Consider the following 25,113-nt stretch of genomic DNA (forward strand, 5'->3'; position numbering starts at 1 on the left):
CACCTGGCCCGGCTGCTGCTGGGATATGAAGAGGGAAAATGGACTGCTAACTGTGTCCTAACCTCCTCCCTAGCTCTAACCCCTGATTAGACAGAACAGGGCTGGAGCAAAAACCTGCATATGCAGTAGGTAAATATTTCATTGTTAGTCTGCACCTGTTGTTTACTAAGCATGTGATGAATAAAATGTGATTTTATCTGAGCTCTCCATGAAGAGGGTTTTGCTAACCCTGGTCTACTGGTCTAAGTCATGTCCTAGTCTTAACCCTGCGGGACCTGTGTGTGACCTCTGTGTGACCCATAGAAATACAATTACTAGAACAGGCTGAAGCCCCGCTGACCTCAGCAACTTGACTGCACCCTCATGGGTACACTCAATTTGATTGATATGGAATTGTAATCCTAAACGTTGACTTTAATGTTGTTGCATGTTCTAGTAATTCTATGTTGTCACCCATATATGACCTATGTGACCCTTGTGTGTTACAGTGGCCCTGCCCACGGTGAACAACCTGGAGCTGTTTGACATCACCCACAACACCATGAGGGCCCGCTGGAGGGTCGCAGAGGGGGCTTCTGGCTTCATGATCCTCTATGCCCCGCTGACCGAGGGAGACGACGCCGATGAGAAGGAGGTGATAAAAAGGAGACAGAAGGGAGGATAGAGAAAGGAGGATGAGAAAATGAGAGAGAAGAGGAATGAGATGGTAAAATAAAGACAGAGCGGAGGAGAAAAGACTGTCAGAAAGAAAAGGAAAGAAGACAGATGGAGAGGGAGAGAGAAGAGGATGTAAGAAATGGAGTGGTTACATTTAAATACAGAGGAAAGTAAAGAAGTAGTAAGAGAGGGAATTTAGACTCAAAGCAAGGAAATATTTAGAAGACACTCAGTGGTCGCCAACCTTTTCTGAGTCAAAATGCAAGCCTAGATTTACCGCTCCAATTTTTTTTTACTTGACTTAAAAAATGTAACCCTATGCAACATTAACCGACTAAAAATGGAATGAGGTTTGTGCAGTAGACTATAGGCCCAATACTTTATCACTGCATATTGGCTACACTTGAATTGCCCTGTCAATGTTGTTCTTCTCAGACGTTTTGAAATTATCTAAAATAAATTGTAGGTATATGATCACACTGGTAATCGATAATGTGTTGTATTACTTGTGAGGCACAGCTTAGTGAGCATAATAATGTGTTTTTTTATTTACTGGACTGATGGCCTGCATCTGATGGTCAGTCTGAGGGGAGGGAGCAGCGGTGAGGCTGTCTATCACTCGACTCACCATCCCTCCTCACTCCCTCACTCCGCTGAGAAAAAAGAGGACACTGTCTTCCTGATGGCCAAACTTAAGTTGCACTGCATTATTTCTGCCTCATGCACCAATTCATGGTGTTTCTCCTATGACCAGAGAAGTGAAATATTCCTCGATATGAAAAAATACACAAGCCGCTAATAATAACAACGCAAGTTTATGGAAGCACCTTGCTGTACTTATTGATTGCAGCTGCAGTGCTGGTTGTAGCGTGAGTGGAAGTAGTGAGCGTGCATTTTATGGCTTATAAAACTTTTGAACAAAGTATTGACAGTGCTGAATAACAACTTAATCATGAACTTAGTCATAAAAACAGCAAGTCTCTAGTCATGATTTGAACATTTTAGAAATCTCACATGATCAACTTTGCTGTGCATTCGATGCTATGGTGCTATGGTGCTATGGTCTATGGTGCGAGGAAACTGTGCAGACACAGTGATCTGAGCTATCTGATTGGCCAGGTGTAGGCTTATAGTTGCACTTGATTTACTCTCTGGGCCTGCCAGGTAGGTTCTACCTTCAGACACATGAAATGGTTCATAGCCATTCATAACTCTTGCTAGGGCTGCTAAATCAAGTGCACCTATTACCAACAGCACAAAACGAAGAAAAAAATAGGAACGCAGGGCTTTATCGTTGTTTTTCTTACAGAAATGTTTGGTGATCGACTAGGAATGGCTTGGAGATCGGCCAGTTGGTGACCACTGCTCTAACTAGTGCAATGGAAAGGGGGGAGGTGAGATGGAGAGGGAGAGAGAAGTTCCTCCACCCAACAAATTCCACCCATCCTGTTAGTGCTCATTAAAAAATAACACTCTCTAGGCACAGTCATCAGTTCAGGTTCACAGTTTCACTTGCTCAGCCTGTTGGGGCACAACACTTGAATCCTTTTTCAAATAAAGTTACACTGGCTGTTGTCGATCGATTCAGACAGGTTTTAAGTGCATATCTCAGTTGTTTAGTTAAATGCTGTAGCCTCTAGCTAGATTAGCATAAAACAAAAGGAATTCTTGGGCAGAATGCTCCATTCTCTAAAACGATGTTATTTCACATTCTTATGTATCACGTCTGGCTGGCTGGCTCGCTGCCACTTTATCTGGCTGTCTGACCACCTTGCCCTCGTCTGTTTGATGCTTGATTCTGTCTTCATCAACCCCCTGTATATATCTTGCTTCTTTGCCAACTTCTCTGTGTACCTGTCTGTCACCTTGTCTAAGGACTCTGATGACTGTTTGTACAGGTGAAAGTGGCTGAGACGGTGAACGAAGTGGAACTGGAGAACCTGACCCCAGACACAGAGTACACAGTGACGGTGTACGCCATGTACGGAGAGGAGGCCAGTGACCCTATGACCAGTCAGGAGACCACGCGTGAGTAACCACATCATACACTCGTACTCATGCACGTGCATGCACAGATTCACACACACATGCATAAGCAGGCACACACACACATACCCACACATGACAATTCCAGAAACACTGAGCTACCCGTAAGAAAACAGGTGTGTCGCTTGTAACAACATGAGTAGATGAAGCTGTCGTAATAAATGTAAATCTCTATCAGAACATGATATGGATATCTACCGGCTGAGCATGAGATATTTACTGTAGGTGTTTAGATGGTTGGTTAGCCATCAGGCCTAGTGAATTTGCATACTTCTGCCTGTATCTTGAATGAGTGATATCAAGCCCTGGCAAACTTTAGAACAAGACCGAACGAACAGGCTGCCAAAACAATGGTGTTTGTGCTGATTTGACATTTCAGAGCAATTTGGGGGCATCATGTTAGTGTTGAAGTTGACCATCTGTCAGTCACCACTTTGCTAATTAATGTGTTATTATCTTTCTTTGAACGTTCATAAGGGAGATGTCACGACATGTACTGTAGATATACAGTTGTAGTCGGAAGATTACATACACTTAGGTTGGAGTCATAAAACTTGTTTTTCAACCAATCCACAAATTTCTTGTTAACAAACTATAGTTTTGGCAAGTCGGTTAGGACATCTACTTTGTGCATGACACAAGTAATTTTTCCAACAATTGTTTACAGAGATTATTTCACTTATAATTCATTGTATCACAATTCCAGTGGGTCAGAAGTTTACATACACTAAGTTGACTGTGCCTTTAAACAGCTTGGAAAATTCCAGAAAATTATGTCATGGCTTTAGAAGCTTTTGATAGGCTAATTGACATCATTTGAGTCAATTGGAGGTGTACCTGTGGATGTATTTCAAGGCCTACCATCAAACTCAGTGCCTCTTTGTTTGACATCATGGGAAAATCTTAACATCATGGGAAAAAATGTAAAAAATTGTAGACCTCCACAGGTCTGGTTCATCCTTGGGAGCAATTCCAAACGCCTGAAGGTACCACGCTCATCTGTACAAGCAATAGTACGCAAGTATAATCACCATGGGACCACGCAGCCGTCATACCGCTCAGGAAGGAGATGCGTTCTGTCTCCTAGAGATTAACGAAAAGTGCAAATCAATCCCAGAACAACAGCGAAGGACCTTGTGAAGATGCTGGAGGAAACAGGTACAAAAGTATCTATACCCACAGTAAAACAAGTCCTATATCGACATAACCTGAAAGGCCGCTCAGCAAGGAAGAAGCCACTGCTCCAAAACCGCCATAAAAAAGCCAGACTACGGTTTGCAACTGCACATGGGGACAAAGATCGTACTTTTTGGAAAAATGTCCTCTGGCCTGATGAAACAAAAATAGAACTGTTTGGCCATAATGACCATCGTTATGTTTGGAAGAAAAAGGAGGAGGCTTGCAAGCCAAAGAACACCATTCCAACCGTGAAGCACGGTGGTGGCAGCATCATGTTGTGGGGGTTCTTTGCTGCAGGGGGGACTGGTGTACTTTACAAAATAGATGGCTTCATGAGGCAGGAAAATTATGTGGATATATTGAAGCAACATCTCAAGACATCAGTCAGGAAGTTAAAGCTTGGTCGCAAATGGGTCTAAAGCTTGGTCCAAATGGACAAGCATACTTCCAAAGTTGTGGCAAAATGGCTTCAGGACAACAAAGTCAAGGTATTGGAGTGGCCATCACAAAGCCCTGACCTCAATCCCATAGAACATTTTGGGCTGAACTGAAAAAGCGTGTGCGAGCAAGGAGGCCTACAAACCTGATTCAGTTACACCAGCTCTGTTAGGAGGAATGGGCCAAAATTCACCCAACTTATTGTGGGAAGGTTATGGAAGGCTACCTAAAACGTTTGACCCAAGTTAAACAATTTAAAGGCAAAGCTACCAAGTACTAATTGAGTGTATGTAAACTTCTGACCCACTGGGAATGTGAGGAAAGAAATAAAAGCTGAAATAAATCGTTCCCTCTGCTATTATTCTGGCATTTCACATTTTTAAAATAAAGTGGTGATCCTAATTGACCTAAGACAGGGAATTTTTATTAGGATTGAATATCAGGAATTGTGAAAAACTGAGTTTAAATGTATTTGTTAAGGTGTATGTAAACTTCCAACTTCAACTGTATGTGTCGTTCCACGAAATGAGTGCCTTTTGCATCCCTTTGATATTTTAAGTAGAAATTGTGCACCCATATTACATTTGACAAAACTGCTATATTGAATGAAGTGTCCTTTAATATAGACCACATGGAGAATTCAATCAATCAGATTTTTTTTATGAATAAAGACTTGCTAAAGTGCCAAAATTCAGCATTCTGACATGTCCCTCCATGCACCCTCTGTCACTTCTAGGAAGATATAAACCCCCTTAACACCAGAATTACTCCACGTTTTCACCATCATTGTAAAGCCCTAGATATTTTGTTGATTTAACAAAGTCATTTCTGAAGATTATTATTTATTTAATGTGATTAGTGATTAATTTACATGTGTCCTTCATTTCAACCCTGTTACGTGAACTGAAGTCTCGTTTTAATATTGTGAAACTATTCCTTAATTTTTTTGAAGAAACATTCAACATCTAATAGTCAAATCATTGTGTTAAAGGAGGTGAGCTGGATATATTGTTTTTGTCAATTTTCTAGTGTTTTGTGGTGGAAAACAGCCGGTCGAGCATAACACATCAACCCTAGATAGACTGGCAAGAAATGTTTTAACAATTTCATTTGTTTTGTAAAACTTACATTCAATTGCCACTCCCTGTTTCACACATCAAGTTTCCATTCCACCTGTCACAATAGGATTTATGGCTGAGTTAAGATGAAATTGTCAACCTTGTTACGGTCAACCCAGTTACATTATTTGGCACTTAATAGGCACTTATTATAGTCATTTTTTGTATGTAACCTCTTGAGATGGGAAAACATGTTTTTTATTAAGTTGAACATGTGCCCTTTATGACAGAATGTTAAAATATAGTATGGACCAAGTTATACTTCTCAAAAGGCACGGAATTGGTGGAACGACCCATACAGAGACTTAAAAACAGTTTAGAAAGTAGTTGTCCTTACACGTTTTGTTTGTTTTAAGGCTACAGGATAGTGCCTTAAAGGTATAGTTCACTCAAAATAAAACTTTGTTGGATGTGGTGTAGATCCAGCCTATATGTCTCAACCCTAATAGAATGGGAAAGATAAACACAGTCTTAAACACTGTTAGAATTGATGTACGTAACATGATCTAAATAACAAATTGTGTATTCTCAACTCATCTCAACATCTGTCCTATGTCCCACTGTTCAGCAGCCTGATGGAATGAAACTTGCCTTGCTCCTATTCTTACTGAACAGTGGGGACCCTTAATCTCCTTCCAGAGGGCAACAACTCGAAACATTGGGCAAGATTGTTGGTGGGGTCCTCTCTGATGCGCTTGGCATTGGCCCTTGCCCATTTATCGTAGTGGCCCTGAAGCCCCTTGCACTGTAGCCCACAGAGCTTGGAACCCAGGTTCATATTCTTCATGGGGACACCTTTATGAGCCACTGACAGCCCTCTGTATCAGACCAGGAACAGAAAGTCAGCACACTCTCTATATAACAAGTGTAGTAGTTGGAGAGGATCCAGGTGTTGACATTTCAGTTGTCTCAGTCTGCGCAGGAGGTGTTGCCACTTTTTATTGATGTTCTGGGTGTTGGCATTAAACGAGAGTGTGCTGTCCATGATGATTCCCAGCCACAGGGGAAAAACTGATTGAATCAATGTTGTTTCCACGTCATTTCAACCCAAAAATTCAATGTGATGATGTTGAATCAACGTGGAAAACTGATTGGAATTGAAAAAAGTCCTCAACGTTGGGAATTTCATATTATCTTCACACTTCTTTTAACCTAATTCCAATGACATGGTGAAACTTGTTTTTGATTTGACGTTGAATTCATACTAGTTGACAATTCAACCAAATGTACATCAAAACTAGACGCTGAACTGACGTCTGTGCCCAGTGACCAGGTAAACTCCCCACTCTCTCTACCTGTTTACCACCCAGGACTAGGTGGCTCACTGGGTCTGCCTTTCTCCTGAAATCAATGAGCAGTTATTTTGTTTTGTTGATGTTGAGTGTGAGTGTGAGGTAGTTGTTATTGCACCAGTAATGAACCCTGTTCACTTCTGTTGGGAAATGCAGTCATCTGAGAGGTCGACAACGGCGCTGTCACCTACATATTTCCCTGCCAAGCAGTCCCTGTCGGAGACACTCAGTTCATTGGTGTATATGGAGAATAAGACTGGGGAGATGCTAGTTCCTTGGGTGGAACCGGTAGATGAACACAGAGGAAGGGATGTTGTGTTGTTGAACTTGGTCCAGCACCCGCAAGGTAATGCTGGGGTCAATCTATAGGTAGGAAAGAAGGTGAGGCTGCATGCAGTTAAAAGCAGCGTAGAAGTCGAGGAAAAGGATGCACACATAAGAGTGAGCCCTCTCCAGGTGTGTCATGGCACGTCAGGACTGCATCCTCCACTGATCTGTTCTTCCTGTATGCAAACTGCGTTGGAATACACTACCGTTCAAAAGTTTGGGGTCACTTAGAAATGTCCTGTTTTTTGAAAGAAAAGCATTTTTTTTGTCCATTAAAATAACATCACATTGATCCGAAATACAGTGTAGACATTGTTAATGTTGTAAATGACTATTGTAGCTGGAAACGTAGCTGATTTTGGATGGAATATCTACATAGGCGTGCAGAGGTCCATTATCAGCAACCATCACTCCTGTGTTCCAATGGCACATTGTGTTAGCTAATCCAAGATTATCATTTTAAAAGGCTAATTGATCATTACAAAACAATTTAACTGGCCTTCTTTAGACTAGTTGAGCATCAGCATTTGTGGGTTCAATTACAGGGTCAAAATGGCCAGAAACAAATAACTTTCTTTTGAAACTCGTCAGTCTATTCTTGTTCTGAGAAATTAAGGCTATTCCATGCGAAAAATTGCCAAGAAACTGAAGATCTCGTACAATGCTGTGTACTTCTCCCTTCACAGAACAGCGCAAAGTGGCTCTAACCAGAATAGAAAGAGGAGTGGGAGGCCCCGGTGCACAACTTAGCAAGAAGGCAAGTACATTAGAGTGTCTAGTTTGAGAAACAGACGCCTCACAAGTCCTCAACTGGCAGCTTCATTAAAAAGTACCCGCAAAACACAAGTCTCAACATCAACAGTGAAGAGGTGACTCCGGGATGCTGGCCTTCTAGGATGTTATTTTAATGGACAAAAAAAATGGCTTTTCTTTAAAAAAATAAGGACATATTTAAGTGACCCCAAACTTTTGAATGATAGTGTAGATCCTTGCCAAACTTTAAAACCTTTTTCTCCAACTTTATTTCCAATTCCCTCATGAACCCAGTTCACCTTCACTGCATCCTTTTCATGCTCCCTGCGTCTATAACTAAACGCTGACCCTGATTTAAATTGAGGTGAATGAAGCGCAGCAAGAAAATCCAGGGAGTAATTGTAAGCAGGACTTCTATCCCTACCTAAAGTGAAGCTCCTTGTTAAATTTTAACGTTGCCAGAGAATGTGTTTTGTGCGCAAAAGGCCATTCTTCTGCACTTTTGTTCCTCGGAGAGGAACTCTCAAACAAAAAGAGTCACATCATGCACCGGCGGGAGGGTGACTCAGGTTCTTGTGTTTAATTGCAACCGTATTAGGGTTGACCTGTGAGCCGTGTTCCTGTTCTTTGCCCCACTCTTCTCCCAGTACCCCTGACCCCGGCGCGGAACCTGCGCTTCTCCAACGTCGACCACAGCTCTGCCAGACTCACCTGGGAGGCGACGTCCAAGAAGGCCAGTGGTTACCGCATCATGTACGTCAAGACCAATGGAGTGCAGACCAATGAGGTGAGTGCACACGGCACTTGGCCAATAACGTAGCTGGACTTTAAGCCCATGAATAGATTGTGTTAATGTTAATGTCGCAGACTTTCCCCCTAAAGAAATAACTTTCAAAAAACAGTTAGCATTTTGCTAACATATAAACCTTATAGAATGTGATATATAATCTGATATATGATTCTGCTTGATGTATAGAAAAGTAGGCATCACTGGAAGGATAAATAAAATAAATAAATATATTTATATACAGTATATATGTTTTATTGTCACATAGAGGGACTCACACTGATCGTTAACCCTGACCTCTCTCTTCGGTGGCCGTAGATGGACGTTGGCCGTATCACCACCCTGTTGCTAAGGAACCTGACGTCATTGACCGAGTACACGGTGGCCATCTTTGCTATCTATGACGAGGGCCAGGCAGAGCCCTTGACTGACAGCTTCACTACTAGTAAGACTGCCTCTACCTGTATAAGCAATGTTGTTGTCAGCTCTTGGCTTTCAACAACAGCCTTTATAATACAAAAAAGGCCATAAATGCTGTGGCTTCTAGAATGTGCCATAGAAATATAATTATTAAAACGGACGTTCCCATTCAATTCAACGTTCCGTGATGGATGGGCATTCTATTTCTCTGGAAAGTGTTACCAAATTATCTAGCTGCATTTGAAGAGGAAACACTGATGTAAGTCATGAACACTTTCTTACATGTGATAAAGTGTATCTAAAAGAGAGTGCTGACTGAATATGACCACTCATATGTGGGATGCCAAAATGATGTGGAACTCCTTCCATTATTTTGAGGCTTCTTTACCCTTTGTGTCTAAACCAGAGACGGTCCCAGAGCCTCTGAACCTGAGGAGCAGTGAAGTCTCCACAGAAAGCTTCAGGGTCACCTGGGAACACTCAGCCCAAGATGTGGTTCTTTACAGACTCACATGGACCCCCATCAGAGGAGGAGACACTAAAGAGGTCTGTGTCTGGCTGTCTTATCTAGCTGACTGACTGACTGACTGGCTGGCTGGTTGAATGAATGCACAGTTCTCTTTCTGTCTGTTACTGCAATTATGTTTCATTCTGGTGTCTCACATCAGCTACAGAATCTATGACTGCAATTGAATTGTCTCTGCTAGAAGGTTTTCAGCTACGTGATTTCTCTCAGGTTATGCATGCTGTATTGTAAGTTGTATGACTCACCTCCCAAATGCTTGGCATACTTTCTATCACATCCCTGAGCAGTTTAAGATTGACCATCTATCAGGCACTCATTGAATGTTGACACAAAGCCAGTCATGCTAGATACAAATATGGATTGCTTACTTACCTTCTACAGTATGTGTTTGAAGGGTTATTTTGAAGCCCTTTTGGTGACTGTAGCATTCCAGTCCGTACGTGCATTTGGTAGCAGCAGAAATATCCATTGACTCAACTTCTCACTACATTCTCCTCCCTCCTTCCCTCTATGGTGAAGATGCTAGTGAACGGTAAAATGAATAGCCACCTGCTGACTGGACTGAGGCCCATTACTGAGTACGAGGTCTCTCTGATTGCTGTCTTCAGAAACGAGGAAGCAAGCAACGCCGTGACCCTCACAGAGTCAACAGGTAATTAAAGAAAACTCCACTCCAATCAGGGTTAATTGAACATTGGGGATTGTATTGATTTAGTGTTGCCACTGTGCTACTGCTTGCTCTTTGGGGGCTTTGAGGCGGGTTACGATTAAGCACTTTGTGACTTTCAATGCATTTGTTAGAATCGTGCATGTCCACCACACACAGCTTAGATACATACCCATGTCTTGTATGTTTGCTACAGTGAGACTGGTCTTGAGAAAGACCTTGGTGCTGAAACATTGTCATTAAACAGTCTAAACTATAGACTCCCCTCTTATTTTTCTTTTGAAGACTCAATGTACACATTTACTTAATTGATCTGACCATTTTGTCTGTTTTTCAGTGGCAAGAACAACGACTACCACAAAAGCTACAACTACCACAAAAGCTACAACTACCACAACTACCACACAAGCTACCACCACAGCAGGTAAATAAGATTTTTTCGGTCTTGTACTTGTCGTGTCTTTGGCTATGCCGGATTAAGTGATATGACATGCTATTCTATAAGATCCTTTCTCTGTAATTAATATTACCTGATTGAGCTAATCATGTAACTGTAATTAACTAGAAAGTTGGGGCACCACGAAATGATATTTATAAAGCTTTTATCTTCCGAATAAACTCTTAAAGACCTAGTAATATTTTACATCAATAGCAGTCAATATTAATTGTCACCTTATTTCAGTCTCATCTGAAAGTTGTAAATTCTTGGTTATCTTCACGAACCCTTGTAAACAAGTTGAATCAGCAATACAAAATTGGGTTTAATCATTTATTTACGAAATACCTAACTAATCACACAGAATTACATATACACAGAATTAATGATACCTTGATTACAAATTATATCATGAAGGAAAACGTCCCTAGCGGAGGGAACAGATTTGACAACTGGTTACACAAAGAAAAGGGTCTGGGTTTGAGTAAAAGAGCGGGAAGACTGAGGAACAATGGGAGAAGCGATGTCTATCGTAAATACAGTATCTTATGCATTCTAAATTACCGCCCATTTGGAAAAGGATAATGCAATAAATATTTACTCTGAACTGCACTTCGGTAGGTTGGGGGTAGATGGAAGGCCGTGTTGCCCAACCGAGTCCTTTGAAGAATGTATCTGATGGTAAATTGGATAAGTTGTAGTAACATCATTGTGTGGTAGACGAGATACTCTGTCTGTTCTTTCCTAGCCCACGTTTGCAGCTGCTGTTGCTAACTCAATGGCTAGGAGGTATCACTTCTATAGTGAATAAGAGTTCAAAGTTCATACCATTCGCAACCAAAGCTCATGCTAAGGTTGGCTTAGTTCTGTAGTTGACATGTTAGTCCTTTTAACGTATGGACCGTCGTCCTCACATCGTCCTCACATCCCGTCGTCCTCACAGGACGTCAAGGCTTTATATAGTGGAGCGAGAAGGGTGTGTTTGAAAAGTTTTATAACCTATGTCTCTTCACAGGGGCGGGCCACTGATTGAGCAGAGCCCTAACCTTATGAAAACCCAAATATCTCATTTGGAAGCTAAAATTACATTTCATCTCTTCACCAATCATTTTATATTCAAACATTTAAATTGAACAACAATTCCATGTGAATCCGATAACTACAATGTGCTGACTTTCCACTGTAGAGTTTATGTCATCATATCATTGATGAGAATGTCTCCGATGACAACCGAACTGACATCATATTCATTAAGTACCACCGCATTGGTCGGATTACCAGAATATAGTTAATTTCCCCCCACCTTCTGATGTTCCCAGAATCTCTATGTTAACCAAGGTATTTTCAAATGTCACATCAGTAGGGTAGAGAGAGGAAAAGGGGGGGAAGAGGTATTTATGACTGTCATAAACCTACCCCCAGGCCAACGTCATGACATACTGTAAAGATTTTTATAAAGGGGTTTTTGCGGGAGCTTTTAATAGTATTTTCCCCAACTTGTCCTGTTGATTATAATAGTGATGGTAATGATAATGGATTGCATTTAAATAGTGCTTTTCACTTGGTTTAAAATTGCAACTCACCTCATCAATAATATGTAGCTATGATCTCACCAGGATCTCTGTGTTTTTGTTTGCTGTTTCTTTCTGCACTGTTGCGTCATTAGTCTAATGATATTGTGTTTATTCAAATGTATGCATCCACCCACACCGTCTGCATAGTAAAGCCACCTGGTGTCTCTCTCCTCGCCCCATTTTCCACCTCCCTTTCTCAACTCATCCTTTTCCAACCTCCCCCTCCCTCCACCCTTACTCTCCCTCACTGCCCTCTTTTTCTACCTTCCTCCAACCTCCTGTACCCTCTCTCCCTCCCTCCCTTCTTCCCTCCCTCCTTCACCTAGTTGTGCATCTGGGTGTGAGGAACCTCCTGCTCAGCGATCACACCACCTTCAGCATGGAGGTGTCCTGGGAGCAGCAGGACCGCAACGTGCGTCAGTACCGCGTCGCCTATGTCACCGCCAGGGGCGATCGTGCCGAGGAGACGGTAAGACGCAAACAAGAAGAATTCCTTTCTTCTCCGTTAGTATGATTCCCAAGATCTCCACAGCCTAGCTCTTTTCAATGTCAGCCCTTCCTCTAATTCATATTTAAGATAAACAGAGTATGACCCCCCCATGCTTCCTAGTATGACCCTCTTATATGGCCACTACAATAAAACCAGCCCCTCGCTCTCCCATTAGCGATAAGCTTACATTGTCTGAATGGATTAGTATTGTATTGATGCCATTCATTCAGCCAGTGTCTCTTGAGAACGCACTGCTCTTGGTGACCTTCCAATTATTAGATATGTATGTATGGGAGAAATTTGGGTTGTATGGTAGTCTTTAAGCGTTTGTGGCAGATGCATAGTGATATAGTGTTTAATCAGATTCCTTATCTATTGATATCAGAATGTTGTAGTCCGCTTTGTATTTGAAAACTGGTGGTGGGAATGTAGTCGATAAGTAGTACTTATCTCTTGTATAAACCTTGCTGGTTTTGTAATGCGGCATCCCAAACCAATATTACAGCCTCATTGAAAGATAACTTTACAATGCAATCATGACTTTCAATGACAAAACACCAATTCATTCCTAGTCCACTGCTATAGTACAGGAAAACCGGGAAAAGCCACTGACGCCTCACATTTTGTTTCTGAATTCACTGGCAACTTTCAGCACCACAGCCTGAACAGCTCCCATCCAAACACAGGTTATTGAAGGCCAGCCAGGGAATAAGAGCAGTAGAGTGGAACCCACAGCCATACTTTGTAGTAAAGTCAAGGGGATTGAGAGTTTGCATTCTTCACAGATACTTCATTCCCAACTAGTTTGAACCGGATAAATTATAAATAGTTTGAGGGAGCGACCAAGTTATAATTTTTTTTAGGCAATGGCGGTAGCACTGGGACTTGGCTACTTGGGTCACACTCCGTCCTGCGGTCCCCCCCTTCGAAAAAGATAGCTGCTATTTTCATCAAGTTGGCCTGAAATTGATTTGTCAAACTCGCTACTTGTCACGGCTGTGGAACTTTTTGGGATGGAGGCGAGGCTAGACCGCACACGCTCGGAATGCAAACAGGAATGAGAGGAGGAATGGAGAGTGGATGAGGGAGAAACAGAGACGGAGAGAGAGAGAGGGAAGAGGAGGAGGAGTGGCTGCAGTCCAGAAATGACAGACATTCTAGGTGATTCTGAAATTAGACAGCCTACATTACGAATTCACAGTGTTCACATGTTGAGTTATACGTTGTGCCGTACATTAGTCTATTAACTTCTATAGCCTAACTCCTGAAAGTTTAAGTATCTTGTTTGACTATTTTTCCAATTAAATGTACTGATATCAGTGTTTAGATAGACATTGAATTTGAAATGGAGGTATAGACTATTATTAATTACATTTGTTCATAAATTGGGGGCAAAGTACAAAAAAACATACTTTTAATTGTTTACTTTTGTAGTCCGACAGTCCAGGTCACAACGGGCAATCACACAGATTTTGCTCTCGTTTCTCCCACTCTTGTCTCTCACCTCTGCCCCTTTGTGCAGGCTGCTATCCTCCTTTATCCCCAAGCACTCCCTGGCTTAACGACCCACAACCTTTCCTCATTGTGGCAGGAAGTCCATATAAGGCTTGGGGGTGGAGCCAGGTACCTGCAAGATATCTCTCCTCAATTACCACTCCCCTCAGCTCTCCCTGCTGTCTGCCACAGTACATACAGAGATTTATACGCAACCAGAGCCAGTATGATTCAGATCTTTTTTTTTGCTCAAGTGCATTCCTGACATGTTCTTAGCTATTTTTGGGAGGAATTCTTCTTTGTCATTCACTGATTCCCCTTCATGCCCTAGACTAGAGATTCTCCTGAATACAGTATCAACTTCCTTCATCTGTGTCTTGTAATCATTCAGTTTACTCAGTCATTTGCTGAATGGTTTTCTTCAGTACAGCATGTTCATTCATGCACTATCACACGTTATTACACATAACGTAAGGAGATGAAGATTTGCTTGGCGGCAGGTATCCTAGCGGTTAAGAGCGTTGGGCCAGTAACCAAAAGATCACTGGTTCAAAGCCGATTTGAGCAAGGCACAAACCCAATTGCTGCTATTAGTTGCTCTGGAAAAGAGCGGCTGCTAAATTATGTAATGTAAAAGACGTGAAAACGGAAGTCAGATCAATTTCTCTGTTATCACTAAAAACAAAGACATCACAGAGCTCCTATTAGCTAGCCTGATACCAGATATTTTTGGCTGTCTTGCCAACTCCTATGGTCAGACAGGTCTGCTACAAGGCTACAACTCCAGTACATTTAATCACCAGTCACATTGACCCAGCATGTCCCTCCACTCCACTCCACTACCAGAACCTTGTCGTCCTCATATTGTGATTGGCAAATGTGTGTGTGTGTTCTAGAAAATGGTCCCAGGTGGTCAGAACAGCCTCCTGCTGCAGCCACTGCTGTCTGACATGGAGTACAAGGTGACGGTCACCCCGGTCTACGCCGACGGAGACGGCCCCGGTGTTAGCCGCATGGGACGCACCTGTAAGTCTGTCTGCATGACCTTCTCTCCATGGTGACATGGACTCTGAGATATACAGTACCAGTCAAAAGTTTGGATACATCTACTCATTCCAGGGTTTTTCTTTATTTTAAGATTTTCTACATTGTAGAATAATAGTGAAGACATCAAAACTATGAAATAACACATATGGAATAATGTAGTAAACAAATAAGTGTTATACAAATCATTCTTCAAAATAGCCACCCTTTGCTTTGATGACAGCTCTGCACGCTCTTTGCACACTGAGTGTACAAAACATTAAGAACACCTGCTATTTCCATGACATAGACTGACTAAATTAATCCAGGTGAAAGCTATGATCCCTTATTGATGTCACCTGTTAAATCCACTTCAATCAATGTAGATGAAGGGGAGGAGACAGGTTAAGGAAGGATTTTTAAGCCTTGAGACAATTGAGACTTGGGTTGTGTATGTGTGCCATTCATAGCGTGAATGTGCAAGACAAAAAATGTAAGTGTCTTTGAACGGGGTATGGTAGTAGGTGCCAGGTACACCAGTTTGAGTGTGTCAAGAACTTAAATGTTGCTGGGTTCTTATGCTTAACAGTCTCCCGTGTGTATCAAGAATAGTCCACCACCCAAAGGACATCCAGCCAACTTGACACAACAGTGGGAAGCATTGGAGTCAACATGGCCAGCAGCCCGTCCCCGGTGGTTGTCAGAAGCTGAAAGCACTCGCATCATTAACAAACATTTTTGAATGGAATTCACATTTTCATTCTTTATCTTCCTCAAAAGCTTACATGAGTAGTTAGTTACTGATTATTTTCCCTGCTCTGAAAAGAACAGTCCCTGGACACCAATTTGAAATGTATTGTCCACTTTAAGAATGAAAAATGAGGCAATCCCTCAAACAACAATGTCACCTTGAATGTGTGTGTGTATATGTATGTGTGTGTGTGAATGATTTGTACTGTATGGAACAGGTCTGGAGAAGTCATGCTAACTCTACTGAATCCAGTTGTAATTCAGTCCAATGCTGTGAGTCTGACTCAAAGTTAGTCATCTTAAAGCCCATCAGACATGTATCGTGTTTAATTTAAGAACTCCCCAGTGTGCTTCTCTTTTTAGGACAGGAGGATGGAGTGACTCATATGTACGCAGAGTTTCTCATCTACAATTCATAACTGTACTTGATGAAAATGTACCTTATTCCTGAGTGAGTTCTGTTCTCTCTCTCTCTCTGTCCATCGCTCACTCACTCTATACCTCTATCTCTCTCTCTCTCTCTCTCTAACTTTCTGTCTGTCTGTCTGTCTCTTTTGTTCTTTTTCCATTTAACTCTCTCTATATCTATCTGTCTCATGTCTCAATACTTATTTCCCACCTATCCATCTCTTCTTTCATTCATCCTGCAGTGCCACTGTCTGCTCCTAGGAACCTGAGAGTGTCGGAGGAATGGTACAACCGCTTCCGTATCACCTGGGACACGCCCCCATCCCCCACTATGGGCTATAGAGTCGTCTACAAACCCATCTCTGGTATGTACACACACATTCATGCCCCCCCCCCAGCCCATCTTACCCACATAAACCCTACATTATCTATACTGCTTATTAAAAGCATATATTATACGGTCAATCTCTTCCTTTTACTACTACTACTATTACTACTAGTATTATTACTATTACTACTAATTTTACTACTACTACTACTATTGCTACTACCACTTTTACTACAACTATTACTATACTACTACTACTATTACTGCTACTATTACTATTGTTACTACTACCACAATTACTATTACTATTACTGCTACTACTACTATTACTACTACTACTAATACTATTAATACTACTATTACTAGTACTACTATTACTATTACTACTACTGCTATTGCTGTTATTACTACTATTATTGCTGCTACTACCATTGGTCTATTACTACTACTACTATTATTACTACTATCACTACTACTACTACTAGTACCACTACTGCTGTTACTACTACTATCAGTACTCCTACTATTACTATTACTACTATTAGTATTTTACTACTACTACTATCACTACTAGTACTACTACTACTATTACTACTACTACTACTACCACCATTACTACTACTACTATTACTACTACTATTAATATTACTATTGATGTCACTACTATTACTAGTAATAATACTACTATTACTACTACTATCAGTACTCCTACTACTATTACTACTACCATCAGTACTACTACTAGTAATATTACTACTACTACTACCACCACCATTACTACTACTACTATTACTACTACTATTAATATTACTATTAATGTCACTACTATTACTAGTAATAATACTACTATTACTACTACTATCAGTACTCCTACTACTATTACTACTACCACCAGTACTACTACTAGTAATATTACTACTAGTACTACTGCTATCAGTACTCCTACTACTACTATTACTACCACTACTAGTACTATTACTACTACTTCTACTATTACTAATACTATTACTACCACTACTATTACTAATACTACTAATATTACTACCACTACTACTACTACTAGTACTACAACTACTATTACCACTACTATCGGTACTCCTATTACTACTACTACTATTAATACTACTATTACTATTACTGCTACTAATTTGACTACTACTGCTACAGTATTGCTATTATTACTACTATTATTACTACTACTACCATTAGTATATTACTACTACTACTATTATTACTACTATCACTAATAATACTAGTACTACTACTGCTATCAGTACTCCTACTACTAATACTATTACTAATATTACTACTACTATTAATATTACTATTGATGTCACTACTATTACTAGTAATAATACTACTATTACTACTACTATCAGTACTCCTACTACTATTACTACTACCATCAGTACTACTACTAGTAATATTACTACTACTACTACCACCACCATTACTACTACTACTATTACTACTACTATTAATATTACTATTAATGTCACTACTATTACTAGTAATAATACTACTATTACTACTACTATCAGTACTCCTACTACTATTACTACTACCACCAGTACTACTACTAGTAATATTACTACTAGTACTACTGCTATCAGTACTCCTACTACTACTATTACTACCACTACTAGTACTACTACTACTACTTCTACTATTACTAATACTATTACTACCACTACTATTACTAATACTACTAATATTACTACCACTACTACTACTACTAGTACTACAACTACTATTACCACTACTATCGGTACTCCTATTACTACTACTACTATTAATACTACTATTACTATTACTGCTACTAATTTGACTACTACTGCTACAGTATTGCTATTATTACTACTATTATTACTACTACTACCATTAGTATATTACTACTACTACTATTATTACTACTATCACTAATAATACTAGTACTACTACTGCTATCAGTACTCCTACTACTAATACTATTACTAATATTACTATTACTACTACTACTATTAGTATATTACTACTGCTACTACTATCACTACTACTACTATTACTACTACTATCACTACTACTACTACTACTATTACTATTACTACTACTATTAGTATATTACTACTACTTTTATTAATATTACTATCACTACTACTAGTACTACGTTTACTACTACTATCAGTACTCCTACTACTACTGCTATTACTACTACTAGTACTATTACTAATATAAGTATTGCTATCAGTACTCCTACTACTACTATCTACTATTACTACTATTATTACTACTACTATCACTACTACTAATATTACTGCTACTACTACTGCACACACACAGTGAAAAATCCTCATTCAATATATTTTGTTAACTACAAAGGAGGATCTTCTGGGCCCCCTTCTACGCTTGTGATCCTATTCACATGTGATCTGTCCAATTCATCACCTTCTAAGCACAAAATGCTTATTAACAGAGAAATACCTATCATGCTATTGATAGGATGCCCTCTGGTAGAGAGCAAAACTGCATTGACACAAAACACATTTAAATCTTTCCACACAATTATGTCTAAAGCTGTTTTCTGACTGACAAGCCACTACACTCAACTCCACTTCACCCTTAATACGATGCAGTATTCATGAAATTCATGCAATCACGGACAGCTGAAAAAAAATCAATAATGTTTTAAATGCTCCTTAGGCGAGAGTAGCCTACGAGTTCTGCAAGCAGTGTGCTGTAGTATGTGTGGTAGTGAATGTGAGCTGTCTCTCTCTCTCTCTCTCTCTCTCACTCACACACACACACACACACACACACACACACACACACACACACACACCTCTCTTCTCCACAGCTCCGGGACCTGCTTTGGAGACCTTTGTGGGCGAGGACGTGAACACCATGCTGATCCTGAACCTGATGAGCGGTACTGAGTACGGCGTCAGGGTCATCGCCTCCTACACTACCGGCTCCAGCGAGACCCTCACCGGCAAGGCCAGGACATGTGAGTAGACTAGCCCCAGGTAGAATGGGACTTGAGAATGGATACTTTGCATAATAAACAGTTAATGAATCGATAATTCAACTTATTGAACTTATTTAACTCAGCGCCTCCAGGTAGAACGGGACTCCAGAATGGACCCTGTGTATACTGTAACTGCATAATTACTTACTTACTTATCCTCTTCATGCCTACAGAACATAACAAACCTTTATACTAAACAGTTTAATACTTACTACAAGATTTTTGGTCACATTGATCGCTCATCAGAAACAAGACAATTTACATAAAATAAAGACATTTTTAGATATACCACTTAGTCATAATCTTCTTTCCATGCCAATGTAAGGTTGACTTAGACCCCTCTCTACATTTGCCCAGAGTGATTAGGGTTCAGTGCCTTGCTCAAGGGCACGTCAACACATTTTTCACCTATTTGGCTCAGGGATTCGAACCAGAAACCTTTAAGTTACTGGGCCAAAGCTCCTAACCTCTAGACCACCTGCCGCCCCTGTAGGTTGACTGGAACTGTCTGAGTCAGTGTGAATTATTGAGTAGCATAGCTTCACTCCATTAGAGACTGAAGATGCCACAATGATATCAAGTGGTCAGGCATGCGTGCCTAATGTAGTACCAGTGTCAGCAACTCAGCACTGTAACAGAGATCATTGTCTTATTAGAGCTGGCAGCTCCCAGATAATCAGATTGTAGGGAGGAGTGGAGACTAGAGACTCGCATTCGTTTGCGTTAAGACTACGATATCACCTTGTGCATAATAATTAAGCAAAGCACGCTTGGGTAGCGCGCGATTTTGAAGGGCATAGATAGCAATATAGCCATCAAGATAGGGGTGTCTCTTGGGTGGAGTTTGATGCCTGACTGACATACAGTGAGCATGTTAATGAACACGGCACTATAATAAGAGAAAATGGGGATGGCTCAATGTTCAATACCATGTTTAAATATTGATGTCACAAATGTATAATTTGTACATTTCTTTGTTAAAAATGTAGTTATTTGTTACATTTGACTCTGTAAAACATAGCTGTATTACTTATCTCTCTGAGAGTGAGGCGGATATATAGCATTTTGCAAACATAATTATTTTTCTCTCTGAAATTAAACCATCAAGTGATAGATTTTAAATGAATACATGTCTGTCATTGAACAACTCCATGCCATGATTAAATAGTGAAAAAACATACCAATCTTTTTCATATTTTCTTTAAACAATAAAACCTAATTTACTAACATTTCTGAAAATGGATATGTAGCGTTTTGGAATGAAACTGTACTGTATGTCCCACTGAAATATTCAAACCCATAGCAGCACGCAATAATGAGATTAAGAAATGCATGCATATATTTGCATAAATGGTTTGTACTGTTGATCGTTAGAGTAACATACCGGCACCATATTTCAACTCTCAAAATAACTTTTCCACAATGAAAAATGCATGCGTGGTTACGGAAGCCAAGGCTCCATATATTTAGAGTCCAACTCAAATGGAGACATATGCTGTGTGGCGATAGATGTACTGCCTGACGGTAAATGTCTGCTCGGTATCGTTAAGGATATGCAGGTCTTGTGCTGTATCATTTTATCACTGGTGTTTTTACCGTCACTGCTCTGGTTAAAGTCAAGTCACGATGACAAGATTACAATCCAATATGTTGCAGTATAGCATTACAGTCTACTGGATACTGATCCATAGACATGCTTTTCAGTATTAGGCCCGTTGTGAAATGGGTTCCAGTATGATATGGTGGATCTGCCATATGCAGGACAACAACAAAGGAGTTGGCTCAAGCAGAGGCAGATCTGGCGTCCATGCGCACACTATGTATCTCCTTCAGAGGAGTGGTATGGTTTAAAGTGTGATGTGGTGGATCTATTACAGTAATAATGTGCCTGTCTCTCTCTGTCACAGTGTACCTTGGAGTGACCAATCTGAACACCTACCAGGTGAGGATGACCAGCGTGTGTGCCCAGTGGGGTGCCCACCGCCACGCCACTCTGTACCGTGTGGTCATCGAGTCGCTGCTCAGTGAGTACCGAGCACCACACAAACATACACTATTATCAACTACCCTGTGCCTTTTGAACCAACAACAGTTTGTTTACGGTATTGAGCTTACTAAAAGCAAGTAATTTGTCGTGGCAGGAAAATATCCACATCCTCTCATTGACAGGTAGGCTAGTTGAGAACAAGTTCTCATTTACAACTGCGACCTGGCCAAGATAAAGCAAAGCAGTGCGACACAAACAACAACATAGAGTTACACATAAACAAACGTACAGTCAATAACACAATAGAAAAATCTATGTACAGAGGAGTAGGGAGGTAAGGCAATAAATAGGCCAAATAGGCTAAATAATTATAATTTAGCATTAACAATGCTGTGTGCAGACTTACACTGTACAGTACAGTATATGCAACCAAATCCACATTGGTATTCCCACACACTGACACAGCCACTCTAGTGGAAGGAGGTGATTACCATGCGGCCACACGTCTCCATGTGGATAAGGCTGTCAGCTCCCCCCTAAAATCCACATGTGATCCCGGTCAGGAATTATGCTCCTGGCAGGGAATCATGGTCGGACACGGAAGCCTGCCAGGAGGAGAATTCACTTGTAATCCTGACAGAGATTTCACACATCCCAACATAATTGAATAAGGAACTAGGGGATAGTCATTTGTAACATTATTCAAATGCTGTGATATACCATGTTATTGTCACGGCAGATTTCCTCCTCTTCCTCTGAAGAGGTGTAACAAGACCAATATGCGGACCAATATGCGGCGTGGTAAATGTCCATGGTATTTAATAAGAAAACTCAACATGAACACAAAACAACAAAGTGAACTAGCAACGAAACAGTCCTGTGTGGCACAAACACTGACACGGGAAACAATCACCCACCAAAATACCCAAAGAACATGGCTGCCTAAATATGGTTCCCAATCAGAGACAACGATAAGCACCTGCCTCTAATTGAGAACCAATCTAGGCAACCATAGACTTAATAAACACCTAGAAAGGAAACAGCCCCATAAACAAACAAAACCCCTAGACAAGAAAAAACACATACATCACCCATGTCACACCCTGACCTAACCAAAATAACAAGGAAAACAAAGAACACTAAGGTCAGGGTGTGACAGTACTCCCCCCAAAGGTGCGGACTCCCGGCCGCACACCTAAATCCATAGGGGAGGGTCTGGGTGGGCGTCTGTCCGCGGTGGCGGCTCTGGCGCGGGACGTGGACCCCACTCCACCATAGTCTTAGTCCGTTTTTGTGGCCTCCTAGGAACGGCGACTCTCGCCGCCGACCCTGACCTGGGAACCCTAATAAATGGGCCCAAAGGACTGAGGGACACCTCTGGACTAAACAAACTCCTCCGGACTGAGGGGCAGCTCCGGACTGAGGGGTAGCTCAGGACTGAGGGGCAGCTCAGGACTGAGGGGCAGCTCAGGACTGAGGGGCAGCTCAGGACTGAGGGGTAGCTCAGGACTGAGGGGTAGCTCAGGCTGGTTGACGACTCTGGCAGCTCCTGGCTGACTGGCGGCTCTGGCAGATCCTGGCTGACTGGCGGCTCTGGCAGATCCTGGCTGACTGCCGGCTCTGGCAGATCCTGGCTGAATGGCGGCTCTGGCAGATCCTGGCTGAATGGCGGCTCTGGCAGATCCTGGCTGACTGGCGGCTCTGGCAGATACTGGCTGACTGGCTGCTCTGGCAGATCCTGGCTGAATGGCGGCTCTGGCAGATCCTGGCTGACTGGTGGCTCTGGCAGATACTGGCTGACTGGCTGCTCTGGCAGATCCTGGCTGAATGGCGGCTCTGGCAGATCCTGGCTGAATGGCGGCTCTGGCAGATCATGGCAGATCCTGGCTGAATGGCGGTTCTGGCAGATCCTGGCTGAATGGCGGCTCTGGCGGATCCTGGCTGAATGGCGGCTCTAGCGTATCCTGGCTGACTGGCGGCTCCTGGCTGACTGGTGGCTCTGGCGGCTCCTTGCAAACTGGCGACTCTAGCAGCTCTGGACAGGCGGGAGACTCTAGCAGCTCTGGACAGGCGGGAGACTAGCAGCTCTGGACAGGCGGGAGACTCTAGCAGCTCTGGACAGGTGGGAGACTCTAGCAGCTCTGGACAGATGGGTGAATCTAGCAGCTCTGGACAGATGGAAGAATCTAGCAGCGCTGGAGAGATGGGAGACTCTAGCAGCTCTGGACAGGCGGGAGACTAGCAGCTCTGGACAGATGGAAGAATCTAGCAGCGCTGGAGAGACGGGAGACTCTAGCAGCTCTGGACAGGCGGGAGACTCTAGCAGCTCTGGAAAGGCGGGAGACTCTAGCAGTTCTGGACAGATGGGAGAATCTAGCAGCTCTGGATAGACGGGAGAATCTGGCGGCGCTGGAGAGGAGGAAGGCTCTAGCAGCGCTGGACAGGCGGGAACACCTGTAGACAAAGGACGGAGAGACAGCCTGGTGCGGGGGGCTGCCACCGGAGGGCTGGTGCGTGGAGGTGGCACTGGATAGACCGAACCGTGCACGCGCACTGGAGCTCTTGAGCACCGAGCCTGCACAAACTTACCTGGTTGAATGCTCCCGGTCGCCCTGCCAGTGCGGCAAGGTGGAATAGCCCGCACTGGGCTGTGCTGGCGAACCGGGGAAACCATGCCTAAGGCTGGTGCCATGTACGTCGGCCCAAGGAAACGCACTGGAGACCAGATGCGTAGAGCCGGCTTCATGGCACCTGGCTCGATGCCCACTCTAGCCCGGCCGATACGAGGAGCTGGAATGTACCGCACCGGGCTATGCACCCGCACTGGAGACACCGTGCGCTCCACAGCATAACACAGTGCCTGCCCGGTCCCTCTTGCTCTCCGGTAAGCACAGGAAGTTGGCACAGGTCTCCTACCTGGCTTAGCCACACTCCCTGTGTGCCCCCCAATAAATTTTTGGGGCTGCCTCTCGGGCTTCCTTGCCAGTCGCGTTCCCTCGTATCGTTGGCTCCTCTCTCCGGCTGCCTCTGCTCTCCTCGCTGCCTCCACCTGTTCCAATGGTAGGCAATCCCTACCAGCCAGGATCTCCTCCCATGTGTAGCAACCCTTGCCAGCCAAAACGTCATCCCGTGTCCAGGAATCCTGACATTGCTGCTGCTGCCTCTCCTGCTGCTGCTGCCTCTCCTGCTGCTGCTGCCGCTGCTGCAGCTGCTTCTCCTGCTGCACTTTGGGTCGGCGATATTCCCCTGGCTTTGCCCAGGGTCCTCTCCCGTCTAGGATTTCCTCCCACGTCCAGGAGTCTTGTGTCTTCGGCCGCTGTTGCTGCTGCCCGTTACCACACTGCTTGGTCCTTGGCTGGTGGGTGATTCTGTCACAGCAGATTTCCTCCTCTTCCTCTGAAGAGGTGAA

At 42.5% G+C, this 25,113-nt stretch overlaps 1 protein-coding gene across 7 annotated transcripts in view; it reads left to right on the plus strand.

Annotated features, from left to right (window-relative positions):
* LOC110489432 (collagen alpha-1(XIV) chain) overlaps window positions 1-25,113 on the plus strand; it is a 97,212-nt gene that overhangs the window by 30,321 nt on the left and 41,778 nt on the right. For 6 of the 7 annotated variants that reach the window (XM_036970753.2, XM_036970755.2, XM_090228435.1 and 3 more), the window contains 12 exons: window positions 489-634; window positions 2,556-2,685; window positions 8,458-8,597; window positions 8,916-9,042; window positions 9,424-9,563; window positions 10,063-10,195; window positions 10,548-10,634; window positions 12,547-12,689; window positions 15,101-15,230; window positions 16,628-16,750; window positions 19,547-19,696; window positions 21,625-21,741. In XM_036970753.2, coding sequence (XP_036826648.2) covers window positions 489-634; window positions 2,556-2,685; window positions 8,458-8,597; window positions 8,916-9,042; window positions 9,424-9,563; window positions 10,063-10,195; window positions 10,548-10,634; window positions 12,547-12,689; window positions 15,101-15,230; window positions 16,628-16,750; window positions 19,547-19,696; window positions 21,625-21,741 — 1,566 coding nt within the window. Of the gene's footprint in view, window positions 1-488; window positions 635-783; window positions 2,052-2,555; window positions 2,686-8,457; window positions 8,598-8,915; window positions 9,043-9,423; window positions 9,564-10,062; window positions 10,196-10,547; window positions 10,635-12,546; window positions 12,690-15,100; window positions 15,231-16,627; window positions 16,751-19,546; window positions 19,697-21,624; window positions 21,742-25,113 lie in introns of those variants that run through there. The other variant, XM_090228438.1, reaches the window with a different exon arrangement.

This window comes from Oncorhynchus mykiss, chromosome 30 (assembly GCF_057628025.1).
Source record: "Oncorhynchus mykiss isolate SJ-2025 chromosome 30, ASM5762802v1, whole genome shotgun sequence".
Classification (NCBI taxonomy): Eukaryota; Metazoa; Chordata; class Actinopteri; order Salmoniformes; family Salmonidae; genus Oncorhynchus; species Oncorhynchus mykiss.